Here is a 15494-nt window from a genome sequence, read left to right on the forward strand (position 1 = left end):
GTGGCCCACTTAAGTGTGTGTGTGTGTGTGTGTGTGTGTGTGTGAGAGAGATAGAGAGGGGACAGAGAAAGTGTGTGTTAGATAAAAAGATTATTTGTAGCATGTAGGCCACCAATCACCTCTCATACCCACCATGGACACACACACACACACACACACACACACACACTGACTCCTCTTGTGCCGGCTTGGCCCTGGTACCAGCAGCTGGGCGGTCTGGGTTGGATGTGACGGCCTTTTGTAAGAACTTATTTGCATACTGCTGTTGTCATCCTCTGATGCACAGACTCCATATCTTTTGAGTATTTTAATTATGATTTGATAGATTCATGTTCCTCTCCCTTTATGAATCCATTCACAGTTGTTTTGTGAATAATTTAGGACACATCTATACATCATTTATGCAAGTTTGATGTTTGATTTTATTTGTGTTTGCGTGCAATCATGGTGTTGAGATCTCACATGTGTGGCTTTAAGAATGAAAGCACAGCAGGCCTGTAGCCAGACGACAGGGCAGATGTTGCTGTTACCTCTTCTTCCAAAGTCAGGACGGCTCTGCAGACACTTGAGCTGCATGCTCATCTGCATATCAGCCGCAGATTGGCCACAACTCCAGAGCAGGGCGGAGCTTTTGAAATGCTCCAGATGCAGAGTGGCAGAGATCGAAGGTGTACCTGTTAAAAAAAAAAAGACGCTTCCAGGCCAAGTTGGAGGGGGGGGGATGGCGGGCTGCTAAAGAAAGCTGGATGCCATCTGATTGGTGAGGCAGGGAAAATAGGTGCTCTTATGTAACGTGGGGTGTCCTGAAACTAAAGAAGTCACACTCTGTCTGAGGAGCTTTCAAAGGCCTTTTTACTGGTTTCTCTTCCGTCTGTCCCTGAAACTAAAGGGAAAACTCTTTGGCTCGAAAGGAAAAGTATGGCAGCTAATTCAGAAAGAAACAGTGATGCAGAGGTATGTGCTTGTTGCTTCTCTTCTTGCTGACCCTGCAATTAAGCGTGTCTCTCTGTGTGTGATTTGCTTTGTGTATTCTTCCAACATGGTTGTTTGTGGTTGCAGGATTTCTCCTGTGCATGCACATGAATCAGTTTATAGATTATCCTCACACTCTAGACCGTTCACATGGATGCATGTGACCGGCCTTTTGTCCTCAGATATGATTTGGCGCAAGAAATGACATTTTTCTGCTGAGCTGCTGAGAGGAGCTGGAATATGTTACGCACGTGACTGTGGTGCAGTTTCTGAGCGTTTCCCGGTACCCTCGGATGTTAAAGCGCACATGTATTGATCAGGTGTGACAGCTTAATGCACTGAGAGTGTGGAGGGGGAACACATTGTTGCTCAGTACTTTAAACAGACATGAATGTATTTGGGGCAAAGATGCACGCAATGTAAGTCTTCTGTTTGTTTTATCATCCTCTGCACAAGTAATGGAGACAGAAACAATATTTATGTTTTCTGTTGCACTGAATATGCGCAGTTTTGGTCACATGGGAATTTGCATCAGCTCTATAGCTGTGGGAGTGTGTGTGTGGTGAGGGGTGACTATTTCTGTCTCTCTCTCTCTCTCTCTCTCTCTCTGTACTGGCCCTGTACTGGGCCAGCTTCACACAGAGCCCTGTTCTAACCATCCAAACAAACACAGCATTCACACAGAGCGCACATGGCTCACTTCACCACCTGCTACTGGCCTCGCCACAAGGGGAAACCTCACTGGTATTCAGCCTGTGCATTCCTAAACATTCACTAAACAGGAATAAACATAGAGGGTTGTTTCTGTTAATGCTTTCCTCTTAAGATCACAGTGTATCTAAGTTTGTAACAGCAACCCTGCTGTGTGCACCATCTCCCTAACTTCACCAGCTTACATTTAAGAAAGCATCGCTTCCGAGCAAAATGATTGAACATTCTTTGAAGATATTTTTTAGGCTTGCCTCCTGAGCTGAACTCGTATTCATCACAGAAGGTAAATAACAACTTACTGTATAGTTTCTTTATGACCTCTGGCAGCTTCTGACTGCACCTCCCATGTCATGCAGGGACAATTCAAAGTGGTCTTTCCCCTGAGAGCTGTGTTTCACGCAACAAGTCATCATCCATCAGCAGTGTGGCAGCGGAAACCCACTACCACCATCCAACAGTAACAAAACCACACAACTTTTTTTATGCTGCATTGGGTTTCATGTCCTTCAATTGTTGTTCAGGGACTGAGTGGGCTCGCCATGAAGGTTTTACTCCCATCATAAAATATGTCCCACATCCTCAAGAGGTTACTTTCCTACAATGGCCTCCTTGATGGGCCTAAAAGGGTATCATTTGTTTCTATAGCTGTGCACCAACCTGCCATTAGCCCCTCAGACTGCTTATTAAATTTCATTAAAAATGATTGGATGCCTGGGTCTGCACTGTATACGCAACAAACTGCTCTGGGGTCAAATTGTTGCCACTTACCTCGAGTCACATGACAAACAGGACATTCCAGGCCTGCGTCTCCTCCAGAGCGGAGATCTTAGATTGATGCTCAGCATGTGAGTTATATCAGTATAGCAGGAAATGCCAAAGAGGCAGCAGCTGACAAAGTAAGATGTGTTGTCATTACCAAGGACTGAATGTTTGCTGCGTTGCTTTTACTTGGCTGATGCAGAAAATGTGAATGAATATGTCGTTTTTTAAATGACAGGAAGTATTTAAAGTCAAGTGACTTAAGTTCTGCTTATTTGTCACATAGCAGCTCTGGAGCTCTTTGTTTTGTAAGTATTTCCGAGGTTTTGTCTCGCTGACGGCAGGCCCTCAGCTGCTTTATACCACTTTGGACCTGAACCAGCCTCTCTGCAGTCTCACCTGGTCTGAGGCTCATTTATTCTGTTTCAACAGAGACAAACCCTCCATGGCGCCGCTCATGCTAAAGGTTTCTTATTATTAGCCACGATGAACCAAACCCTCGAGAGGAGCGTAAATGTCAGTGCGGCCAGTTATGGAAATTGTAATTGGTTCAGGTCTCAGCTGTGACTCGTTCCGGTGGGAGACTCTGTGTTGTAGCCTATAATGAAAATGTGTGAAATTGATGTCAGAGCCCATTAGGTTTTATTCTAGTTATAGAAGACTGTTTTCATACCGCGTAATTAATATCACAGTTTATGCATGAGGGACATTTCTGTGAATCTTACACAGGGTCAAGCCACAACAAACCTGGAGGTTTATGAAAGGGTTGTCGTAATGGGATCCGTTAATGTGCCTGGTTTGGCTCACCAGAACTGGATTGATGTGTGTATTGCCAGTCAATCATATGTTTCACAATTATATTGATTTCTTTCACACACACGGGCCTGGCATTGGTTTTCTATAGGCTTTGGTTTGAAAGATATCTGCCTACACTTTGCTGATCACAAACTCACTCTGTAACACAACAAGGCCAAATCATATTTATCATGTAATGTGCATTTTTTTCAGACGAATTGATGAGTTATATCACAGGACGCGGACTGCCGCTGGGTTTGAGGTGGTTTTGCGAAAAGCGTTCAAGTTCAAAGTTCAGTCACGAAAAAAGAGTAGAGATTAAATTTAAGGATCCAGTGCTAACGCTTTTATGTGACAGGAGAACCTCTTATGGTTTGATAAAGTTAGGATCTTGAACTAGTGGAAACGTTTGCATGTGGAAAAGTGCATGCAGTAAAAGCTGATGAAATCTCTCCCCTCTGTTGAGCTTCTAAGATAATTTGCATTCCTCTTTCAAGGACTACAAACGTCAAAACCCCGAGCTGTTTTTATTTCACGCTCGCTGTGTGCCACGATCACAGAGCAGCTCTGATTGGACTGTCTGCCTGAGCATGATGTCATCGATTACAACGACTCCATAACAAACACTTTGTTCTTGAGCCGCGTTCATCTCTGCTCATCTCGTGCATCTGCTTTCTTGTGATATAATATATCTTCTTTATATGTTTTTGTTTGAGCTGACGGTCATGTCAAAAAATGGAGCTCAAGAGAAAATTAATGTGATTTTGGCTACAAGGCAGACATAAAATCCCTTTTACAGGGAACTCATTCCTTTCTCCAGACTTTAATATAAAAACTAATAACATTATGGGCTGATGGCCTGACTCAGGTTCAGTGGGAGAGGAAAAAGTTTGTGTTTCAAAGCTGCTTTAGAGTGCTATGTGGAAAGTGAATCTACTACCTGCCTCATTTAAACACAGTGTAACCAGATAGTATGTGTCGCTTAGAGGAGGAACTCTGCGCAAAAGGTGTGTTCAGGGTTCAGGAATGCCGCTTGAGTGAAAGCTGACTTCATGAAAAGTGTGGACTCATTCCTCCTGAAGGTAACCGACATGTAATGAAGGAGGAGAAATGTTAAGCTGTTAAGTGAGGCTGTAATCTCAGACATTTTTGTCATCATGGTGTTTGTCCTGCAGAGACAGAAGCCAGGTTACATGTTGGAGCAACTTGCTGCATACATTTGCACATGAATGAGGAACACTCCTTAATGCTTAATATGGTTTGTCAAGACAAGAATGTTGGAATATAAATTATTCATTATTTATTCATTTATTAGCTTAATTAGTGAACTCATTAGCATGGCGGGTTATTTTTAGTATATCATTAGTGATCATTAAGCAGCAATCTGATGTGTTCACTGGCTGCTCCTATAATGTGCCTTTAGGACTTGCTTTGCTGGAGTGATCCATTAATGTAAATGTAAAGTGGCTAATGTTACATGGAGAATCACATCTATGTTTACATTGCTTTTTATGTTTGTTGTGGCATATGTGATAAAAAAAAAGTGTTAAACAGCAAAGAGTAGATCCAGCATCAAAGGGTGTACTTCATGTGTGGGTTGGTGCGTGGCCTGTGAGCGGGGACGTGTGGTTCATCAATGCTGCTGATCAGTGTCCCGGGGCGTCGAGCGGCTCGATGGGGCTGAAGGGCGCTGCGTCCTCTGGGACGGAGGCGTATAAATGCTGGAGCCTCTGGTTTCTGCTTCCTACTGCCTGCTGGAGTGGGCATGAAGAGCAGTTAACGCAGAGGCAAGAAGAAGAGGCTCCACACGCTGATAAAAGGTACCACAGGTGAGGCTCTGCGAGAGAGGAGGCGAGGCTCAGTGTAGATGGAGGGTGGGAGTGGTTTGTGAGTTTGTGATGCAAGTTTTATGATCCGCTTGTAAAGTTGTTCCCTATACGCTGCTGTTCTGATTTCAGCCGGAGATTATGTTTGATTTAGTGGAAGACAATCAGCTCGATCCCACAAGCTTTTTAAAAGATCAAAAAAGTATGGAATTTTATTATATACTTGTCGGCATTTCAGCAAAGTTTGCAGAGCTTTGCAATAGCCCTTCTAGGTCATTGGATCCACCATGTTGGATATTGATCTCTGTGCTTTGGTTGTAGCAAAGGAAAGCAGGTCACCGATTTCCTAAACTATAAAACAATCAATTTGTCCTCTGCCCTAAAGCTCTAAATCCCAGCATAATTAAAACTACAGGATGCGCATGGAGGACAAAAACCACAGAGGATGACATCCATCCATTTTTACCTTATTGGAGAAGTCTGTCAAAACTGATCACACTTGATTTTCTCTACTTTAAATAGGAACTAATCCAGAGCTGCTGTAGCGATGAGTGAAATCTTCATGCAGAATCGTGTCTGTGTCTCTGTGTGTCTAATTGTGGTGTTAAAATTTTCAACAGACTATTAATGACACTCTGCATTATGTAACTGCAGCTGGCACAGATAATCTTACCTGCTGGCACTGACACTGGTGCATTTTTAAAAAGTGCCTGAAACACTGGATAGGGCAATATCAGAGAATCATTAGGCCGGAAGCCATATTATGCCAACATCAAGATGGGAGACAACATGGAAAGGACGGCCCTCAGAACGCCATTATGCATCGCTCAATCATCTCTCACACTGTGGTCTAATCTGCTCTGCAGTCATACCATTTGCTCTGCTAAATGGTATGTTGTTTTGTCATGTGGTTGCTTTGGCCTTGTTTAATCATTTAATTTTTTCCATCTTTTTTTTTGTCTTCATTGTCTTACCTGAACACATTCACCTCTCTTGTTGTCGTGCTCCCGCCTCTCGCACCACATGCACCTTATTTCTTCATGGCGGACTCTCTGGGTTGTTCTGCTCCCTCTGCCCTCCTGTCATGACTTCTTTACCTACTTGTGTGCTCCCTTCCGGGTTGGAGATTGCAGAGTGCACCGTAGCCCCAATTGCAATGGCGGACAGTGACCACGAGGCTCACTCTTCGTCAGATGAGCACCCCTCTCGCCCTGCCTCGGCTAATCACAGCAGGGACCATGATGCTGAACAGGTACCAGCGAGGACCCCGAAAACACTTTTATCAACTTCGACTGTCTCTTTCTCCAAAATACAGTTTATACAAGCCACTCAACATCGACCCTTCAGCTAATGTGAAGTGCATAAACATAATGTCAGTAACAGGACGGGCCAACAGCTGAAGTTAAATGGTCTCATTGCTTTCAGAGGGCCGCTGCATTATTTATCCGTGTGCTCATGTAGCAGGGAGACTATAGTCTGTGGTAACTGGAGTCCCTTCAGCTGTGCGTCCACTTACTTATAATTTACCTTCCTGACAGCTTAGTGTATTAATGCTAGAAATCCAGGATTAAAGTATAAATTATGTACCTAATGCCTGAAATATTCATTCTCCTTTAATAAGAACCATAAAGAGGCCATTTGTGGCACACATAAGTGCTGCAAAATTTATAAAGCAGTCAGCAGGTTTTAAATTCTCAGTGTTGGAAAACCTTCTGCCAGATTACTCTCTGCTGTAAGAAATGTACAGTTAGATTTACGCCCAAGTATAACAACTCATTTAACACAAGTTTAATACTTTAAATTTGAGTTAAGTGTTACACTATTTTCCGTCACCTTAAAATATTACGACCGTTTCTAAAAGTGTGCATTTTCTGCCTTTTGGATCTCCATCCCTTCCTCTCTGCGTCAACACCTGACCTCTCCACCCGTCTTTGCCTGAACCCTTTCATTTTTGCCTCGTCCATCCCCTTCAACCGTGGCGTCTCTCTAGCACTCGAGCCAATCAGACGACTCAGAGGTGGAGAACATTATGCACGACCCTCACCACCAAGGAGGGCACGGACACCACCACCACCAACATGACCATGACCACAAGCACCTACAACAACAACACCAACTTGGGCACGAGCCTCACGATGCAGACAAGGAAGCTGAGGGCCCAGACCGCCCCCACACGCCGTCATATTTGCGCCCCCCTGTGGCGGGGAGGGCGCAGTCGGATTCAGGTTCCGAGCCCAGTTTGCCGCTGAGCATGAGTGTGGAGTTTGACTTGCCGTCCCCCCTCAGTCCCACCAGACCCAAGAGTCCCTGGGGTCGATACGACCCGTACAACAATAATGAGGTAACACAAGGATGAACTGCCAAGACACAGAGAGGCGGAGCAAGATCTCTGTGGTTCTGCTTTAGGGGGATTTTGTTTATATTTAAAGTGTTGAGAAGTTCGTCTATAAATTGATGAACAGGAAGTGTCAGCTTGTGCGACATTGTATAAGAAAAGGTTTATTTTCTCTCGGTTGAACAGGCTGTGATTGGGATTCTGCTGCTGTTTGCTTTGCTTGTGTTGGGGGCTTAAGTTGTGTGTGTCAAACTGACTTCGGAGTGTTGGATAACACCGTTGAAAGATCCTTTGTACACAGTGATGTATTCTTGGTAATGTGTGTGTCCCTGATGTTTAATTACATCGTTGTGTGCTTTTAAAGGACCAGGACAAGGAGTATGTGGGTTTCGCGACGCTGCCGAACCAGGTGCACCGCAAGTCAGTCAAGAAGGGATTTGACTTCACGCTCATGGTGGCAGGTAAATCCTCCTTTTCACATTAGCTGACATTTGATCCTTTAATTTGGAAGGGAAACCTAATCTTAAGTCATCAAAGTCTCACACCTGGCTCTTTTCTCTCTTTGTTTGAAGGGGAGTCCGGTTTGGGAAAGTCCACTCTCGTCAACAGTCTCTTTCTCACAGATCTTTACAAAGATAGAAAGCTGCTCAATGCTGAAGGTGAGGATTTTTTTCCCTGTTTTTATTTGATAAAAAAATGACACAATATGGTATGTTGTTAAAAAAGAAGTTTGTGTCCTTTCCCCATGCAGAGCGAATCACACAAACAGTAGAAATCACCAAACACACAGTGGATATAGAGGAGAAAGGTGTCAAACTGAAGCTCACCATCGTGGACACCCCTGGGTTTGGTGATGCTGTGAACAACACTGAATGGTACATGTCTGACATCTTTAATGAATAAAATAACCTGAAACTAAATCACACTATTCACAGAGTGCAGCTTGATAATCTTGTTATAGCTCTGCTGTGTTTAAAAAGTCATGTGCAGCAGTTCCACAAAGTGCATTGCCTCAGAGACTAAGTGTCCCCGTGTGTTTCTGCTCTAGCTGGAAGTCAGTGGCGGACTACATCGACCAGCAGTTCGAGCAGTATTTCAGGGACGAGAGCGGCCTCAACCGCAAGAACATCCAGGACAACCGCGTCCACTGCTGCCTCTATTTTATCTCACCCTTCGGCCATGGGTATGACAAATCTGCAGTACTCTCATAGAGGAGTTACTCCTCTCTTTCTCTTTTATCACTCTTTATAACGGGGAATATTAACCCCTTTCTGCCTGTATTTGCATCAGATCAGTCACTGCCTTCATTGTCCCTAAGTTACATGCATGCTCATACACAGCTTTTTTACTGCGCACTCACACAGCCACCTGAGTAATTGAGATATACTGTAAATAACTACAAAACCAGTGTACACTTGCAGTGCAGTCAGCCCTATAAATTGTTAATGCAGCTCGCTCGTGTCGAGAGTTAAAGCCGTTCTCAGCTGCCTTCAGGTGAATTTATTTCTGCTGCAGTGCATTTGCTCTGATCAATCGTTTGTACTGGGTGCTGATGTGGTACTTTTCACTGCATATGTGCACATGCACTGCTCCACATCACGGTGTCATTAAAGAACAAATAAAAGCCACTCAAGTAATGCTGCAGTGCATTTTTAGAAGTCATAGTGATGGAGAGACTGCTCCCTCTGTTGACCAGCTTCGGCTATTACTCCAATCAAAGAGGTCACTTAGAGAGCAAACCTCTGATGGACCAGATGCACCATATTATATTCAATTGTTATGGAACATCAGTGCCTTCAGGGTAAAGACAAACAGTACAGGCAGGCTAAAAACAAACATGTTTACTGATAGAAAAACACACAATTCTTCTTCATATCTTTCTGATAGATATAATTTCTGTTTTTAGAAATATGACCTTAAAGCTATAGACGTCACATGCAGCGTTTAGATACCTTAGGTGTTATTTTTATCATCTCCATCCACTTCATGTGTCTGTATGTTTCATATTTCTTCCAGCCTCCGGCCTTTGGATGTGGAGTTTATGAAAGCTCTACATGAGAAGGTTAACATCGTCCCCATCCTGGCTAAAGCCGACACACTCACCCCCAGTGAGGTCAAGAAAAAGAAATTCAAGGCAAGGCTGATCTCAGTCAATAAACTGATGATTTATATTATTACCTGTAACGACACTGCAATTACATCAAAAGGATTCACAGAACTTATTCATCAAGCTCTCCATTATTTCACTGAAAATGCAAAATACATGTTTTAACTCCTTTGCTTCTGACCCCACAGATCCGAGAGGAGATTGAGCAGTACGGTATCAAGATATACCAGTTCCCTGACTGTGACTCTGATGAAGATGAGGATTTCAAGCAGCAGGACACAGAGCTGAAGGTGAGCTACCATGTGTCCTTCTCTCTGCTTCTGTTTTTACATTGTCTTCTCTCCAGTTCAGGGTTTGCAGGTTGTTAAAGTCATGCTGTTAGTTTATTGTAACAATCAGATCTGAATCAGCTCTCATGCATCCTTCAACAGATAAGAATAAAAACATTAGCAATAGACAGTATATCATAATACATTTTAATTTGCACATGGCAGCATTTCATTTTGAGACAAAGATGTATTTTGTAATCCTGTTTCAAACCCTGACCCAAAGCAAATGATCCAGTTAATATACAGAAGTGCTGTAGGAATGAATGTACAGAGTGTGTAATGTAAGACCTTGGCGCTCGCTCCACTACTCACTACACAGTCATGATGAGTCAACTGTTCTTTTTGGCTTCATAAGCTGGCAGCCAGGACACAGTCAGTGTGCCAGCATCTTTCTCTCTATGCCTCCATCCTTGCGTCGCCTCCGATACAGCAGAGAGAAGTGGAAATAAAAGATGGAGGAGTTTCAATAATGAATGGGAAGAATTCAAAATGAAGGAAGTAATCTATGATTGAAAGTGGAGGTAACAAGGATCAGGAGTCTTTACAGCATCACTCACTGTGTCTTAAGAACCAGCTCATCTACAGTCTCCCCTTCCTCCAAACATTGTTTTTATTTTATGATCTTTCCGGTTCTCCCATCAAGGAGAGCATTCCCTTTGCAGTAATCGGGAGCAACACGGTGGTGGAGGCCAAAGGGAAGAGGGTGCGAGGCCGACTCTACCCCTGGGGCATCGTAGAAGGTAGGACCTGTTCTCCTGGTCCATCACGAGTTAAAGAAAATAAAAACTTCATTAAGATTATTTGTCGCATTTTCAGCCTTCAGGGACCATACTTTCATTTTTGGCTTGATGTACATATATAATAGATCCTCACACTGATGTTTTCAGTGGAGAACTCTGCACATTGTGATTTCGTGAAGCTGAGGAACATGCTCGTTCGAACACACATGCAAGATCTGAAGGACGTGACCCGGGAGACTCACTATGAGAACTACAGAGCCCAGTGCATCCAGAGCATGACCCGCATGGTGGTAAAGGAACGCAACCGCAAGTACGCTCACACTCAAGCAAATACACAAATATACTGCAATTAAAAATAAAGAATATATAGAAATTTAAGGACTAACATTTATGAAGAGAAAATGCTAATGATTGCATCCATTTTCTTATTTTCCTGTTTGTAGAAAAGTGCAGTAAAGTGAGGATGAGGTCTGTCTGCAGCTTTAGGTAGACAGTTTGAGATGTGGATTAGATCGTGGATGCAACTTGAAACTGCGAGTTTGACTTAAAATAATAGAAATGTTTGAGCTTTTTCCAAACACGTTAAACCCCTCTACAACCTGCATCTTTCTTCAGTAAACTCACCAGGGAGAGCGGCACAGACTTCCCCATCCCTGTTGTGCCCGGAATGGGAGACGAGACAGAAAAGCTCATCCGTGAGAAAGACGAGGAGGTACGGCACGCCGACCACGAACCGGACTCGAAGCATTATCACGAGCATCACAAGTCTGAACACAATACTGAGCACCATGAGCACTCAGAGCCCAGCCCAGAGACACACGCAGAGCACATGGCCGATGAAGCCCTCTGAGCGCCTTTAGCCCACAGATTATATTTATTCTTCAGATCTTTGAAGCACACTCGGGTCATGGTTTCTGAGGCTGACAATGAGTAGCCTCACAAAACATGAATTTGTGTAAATCATACATTGAAACCCTCTTTCCCCTTTCCTTGCAAGTCCTCTGACCTTTGGGTAGGGAAAAAGTTCTGTTTTATGCGTGCGAATACTCATAGAGCTACAGTTACATCCAGGTAACTTTAGCAACACTGATACTTGAAACAATGTTAAATGTTTTACTTTGAGCCCCTTGTGCTGTCAGTAAATTAGCCTTTACACTGGCAGCAGGAGCTGGCTGACATGTGGAGGTTGTTCATTACATTTCAAAAAATAACCTAGTTTTGTAGCTTTTTTTCAAGGTTCTTATAACCCGGATTAAACCTTGTGCTGGGTATTAATAAAAAATGCCACTTTTTAAAGAGTCAACACCGATTCTAACTCTGGGTTGGTAACACTTTTAAGTTCAAAGTTACCCAAATTCAATGATAAGTTCAAGGGCTAAATGAAACTATGAAATATGATATGGATAGTTTGTGTCAGGATATTTAATGTAGTGGGAATTGGTTTGAGGAAGTATTCTATTATTAGTTCTTCTAGGTTATTGGTAATTTAATTATATTCATGCAGTATGAGCTCAGTCACTGTGACGATCTTCCAGTAAAGGTAACTGAAGATAAGTTGAGCAGACATACAGCCAATGACGCCTTTGTTCATGATGAATTATCACAGCCCTTCAAGTTCCCTCCCTTTCCCCCGCCAAAGCTATTTATTTTACCAAATAAAGAGATCGTTTGCCCTCAGTTGTTTTTATTTTTTTGTGTTGATAACATGTCAATAGATTTGCCATGAGCAATCGATAAGATGATCAACAGAAACTTATATGGCAGCTATTTGAATAATCAATTACATATTTGTTCCACCATCTCATTGTGACTATTTGTTTCTTTTTTTTCTCTAAATTAAATTAATTGATAAAGATTTTGACTGTAAAAAAAGACATTTAATGATATCACCACATTTTTGGCAGGAATATGTGTCAGGATTACACACAGGAAATGTTGTGTAATCAACCTAATGAGTTATTGATTCATATTTGATTTAAGGACTAATATAAAAATAGAATAGAAAATAATAGAAAAAATAATCAAATTTAATGCAAAAAATTGTTAACTTGAATCATTAGTTTTTTGGTTTGAATAAACCCATCTGTGACACTACTCTGTCATTGTGTTGTCAAAGTTATAAAAAGCTAAATGTGTTGCCACTGGCTGAAATATGTGACTATTTTTCAAATCAAAACCACAGCCCAGGCAGCAGAAACGCCCTACGCTTTTCCTGGAACAAATGTTGATTTTTAACAGAACAATGTCTTCTGTCCTCCCTAAAAATAATAATAATAATAAATAATAATAACTGCTTTGAGTTTAAGTTTTTACAATATTAAATACTCTGTAGAAAACAGGTTGAGGCAGGTGGAGGAGTCGGTTGTTCCCAGCAGTCGTTCAGAACAGGTCACATGATCTAGAAAGAGCAGACTGATCTCCCGAGTGTTATTGATCTGTTGTGTGTGCGGTCATGTGTTAATAATTAGCTTGTACAAAAGGCTGCATGCAGTGTGGTTCTAACTGACACTCGTCTCGTCCTCTCTCACAGTTGCGGCGGATGCAGGAGATGCTGCAGAGGATCCAGGATCAAATGCACACTCAGAAGGAAGCCTATTAACACAGGACAACAACCCCACTTTGTTCATGTCTGTCTGCAACTGGGATAGGAAAAAAAACACCCAGGAAACCTTTATTCTTCTCTAGGACATTGACATCACTATCAACAACACATGGATGAGGGACCTGCGAGGAGGTGGTAAGATGTTCTGACATTTGAGGCTTCACGGCTCCTTTTATCCTCTCGAGAGTCTCTGACGTTATGACTCCACAGCTGCAAACACTCCACCTTCACTCCACTGTTTTCTGTTCTGTCTGAAGTTTAATATAATTAAAGAATACATTACTTTAGTTTGAGGGTTTTTAAGTCACCTGTAATGTGCTGGAAGGTGACGATTCAAATATCTGAACTTTATTTAGCCACTTGATCACAGGGTTTATTTTATTTTATATACGGTCTGATATGAGGTTTACATATGGTGACCTGCTCAGATTATTAAGCACACTTTTCTGGTGCAAGTGTTTATTTTTACTATCTTAAAGGGTCAACATGCATATATATTGTTATAATTTAATTTTCTATACATCGCTCATAAACATTTGTTCTACTGTATGGATGATTGTTTTATTATTTTCCTTCAGGGGAGGCTCCTGTTGTTTTATTTGGTTTAGATTCAATTAAATTTAATTTTATCAGCATGTTTATAAAAGTCACCACCTCTGCGGTCCGTCAGCACGTCTGTTCGTGGTTCTGCTCAGTGTGGGCCAGTCTTAACTCACTGCAATGCTTACTGATCACCATATCAACGTCTAAATAATCTAACTTTTTACATGACAAGGAGTCTGTAAAACATCCAAAACAGCTGTTTAAGGCTCGTTAATCACACAACAGACCCATCACCTGTGCGAGCTGGTGACACCTGTTAGTCGTTAGAGGTGATTAGGACAAGACCCTTATTGCATGAAGTGAGCGTCCAGGGGAGGGTCGCATCAAAGGCCGTGTAGTGTATTTATTTTTGCATGTGTTTTGTGAAGGTTACTCAGATTGCAGATCAATTAAGTGATCGGGTTATTTGTGAGCAATGAAAATATGTAGCTACTTAATTGTTGGGGAAAATATATAAGAGAAAAGGTGGATTCTTTTTTTGTTTTGGTTGGTTTTAATTATTTCCTCAAGGGAACTCTTAAGTTGGAAGTCTGCATCACTTAATGTTTCTCTTATAACCAAAGGCAACAATTGTCCTACATCTTTGATTTCCCTTTTCTAAGTGTGAATTTTGTTATTATACTGACGTGAAAAACGTATCAAAGCCACGATTAATGATCAAAATGATTGGATCAACCTGATCCTCTTGATAATAGTTTGTATTTTCCAAATACAAATTTATTTTTTTGTTTTTTCAATTAAATGACTCTGCCATGTTGTGTGACCTTTTGTTATGTAAAAAAAAACATTCCTCAAGCTTCGTCCCAGAGTCAGGTATTATTTTGGTTTCTGAATTTGTTTTGTATTAAATTTGTCTTTTGTTATTCTACTTTTTGAAGTATATTTATGTAATAAATTTATAAATGAAATGCGGATGGAGAGAACATTCTGTACAAATTCTAATATTGTAATAAAATATGGATAAAAACTAATGTCTTCGTCAGACACTGCGTTGTGCTTTATATTAACATGGCTTGATTCCATTATTTCTTTATTACCTGCCTGTTGTGAGTGGGGTTTTGTTTCCCGAGTTGTGACTTGAAGGCAGCGACCTCCTGTGGCTCCGCCCCCTCATGTAACGCGAAATAAGAACCGTTTAAACTGCAGCTTAAATGTTAAGATAAACGTTTCAGTTCCTTCCAAAAGAAATCAATGTTATATAACTCTACTTGTGCCGATATCTAAGTGTTAATATTACTTTGTTTTTTGAAGTGATAAATGTCTTTAAGCTAATAGCATCTAAATAACTGTTGAAGCCATCAGTTAGCTAGGTTAACGTCATCTGACGCCATCTTGTCAGTTCAGAGGCCAGAAGAAGAAGAAGCTACATGAGCACAAGAAAAACTGTAAGTCACCCCCAACTATTTAATCTTATAATTATTGTAATCCTGTTTTTATTTTGACAGTGTAGTTGTAGTTTTTATCCAATAGTTATGAAAATAACATTAGCATAATTTCCAATATTTTTAAGCAGCTTGCTAGTTAGCTTGTTAGACGAGGTATGACAGAAGAGTCAGAAGTTTATCAAACTTAAGAAAAACCTACTTTTTTATATATATAAATAACTATAGTTTCATGTTAGGAACCTTTACTTTGTGCTGACATATATATTTACCCTTTCATGAACATAATAACAAAATATAACCTCTTTGTCAAATTAGTAGCTGTTGTAGCAA

General features: G+C 41.5%; 1 protein-coding gene across 1 annotated transcript; it reads left to right on the plus strand.

Annotated features, from left to right (window-relative positions):
- Window positions 1–526: 526 nt before the first annotated feature.
- septin4b (septin 4b) lies at window positions 527–14729 on the plus strand. The gene is made up of 11 exons (XM_069668073.1): window positions 527–954; window positions 7763–7859; window positions 7971–8057; window positions 8150–8273; window positions 8447–8581; window positions 9415–9532; window positions 9694–9795; window positions 10478–10574; window positions 10722–10884; window positions 11190–11286; window positions 13105–14729. Exons 1-11 carry the CDS (start codon window positions 919–921, stop codon window positions 13171–13173), a joined length of 1125 nt encoding a protein of 374 aa, XP_069524174.1. The 5' UTR covers window positions 527–918; the 3' UTR covers window positions 13174–14729.
- Window positions 14730–15494: the final 765 nt, after the last annotated feature.

Source organism: Semicossyphus pulcher, unplaced genomic scaffold, assembly GCF_022749685.1.
Source record: "Semicossyphus pulcher isolate SPU_LCO1_2020_fin unplaced genomic scaffold, fSemPul1.0.p SCAF_19, whole genome shotgun sequence".
Lineage (NCBI taxonomy): Eukaryota > Metazoa > Chordata > Actinopteri > Labriformes > Labridae > Semicossyphus > Semicossyphus pulcher.

Bases quoted from the DNA above. Each gene is read 5' to 3' on its own strand.
- septin4b (XM_069668073.1), top strand. From the start codon at position 919: ATGGCAGCTAATTCAGAAAGAAACAGTGATGCAGAG. The intron at 8,274-8,446 runs GTACATGTCTGA...TTTCTGCTCTAG, and splicing joins GCTGTGAACAACACTGAATG to CTGGAAGTCAGTGGCGGACT. The intron at 11,287-13,104 runs GTACGGCACGCC...CCTCTCTCACAG, and splicing joins TCCGTGAGAAAGACGAGGAG to TTGCGGCGGATGCAGGAGAT.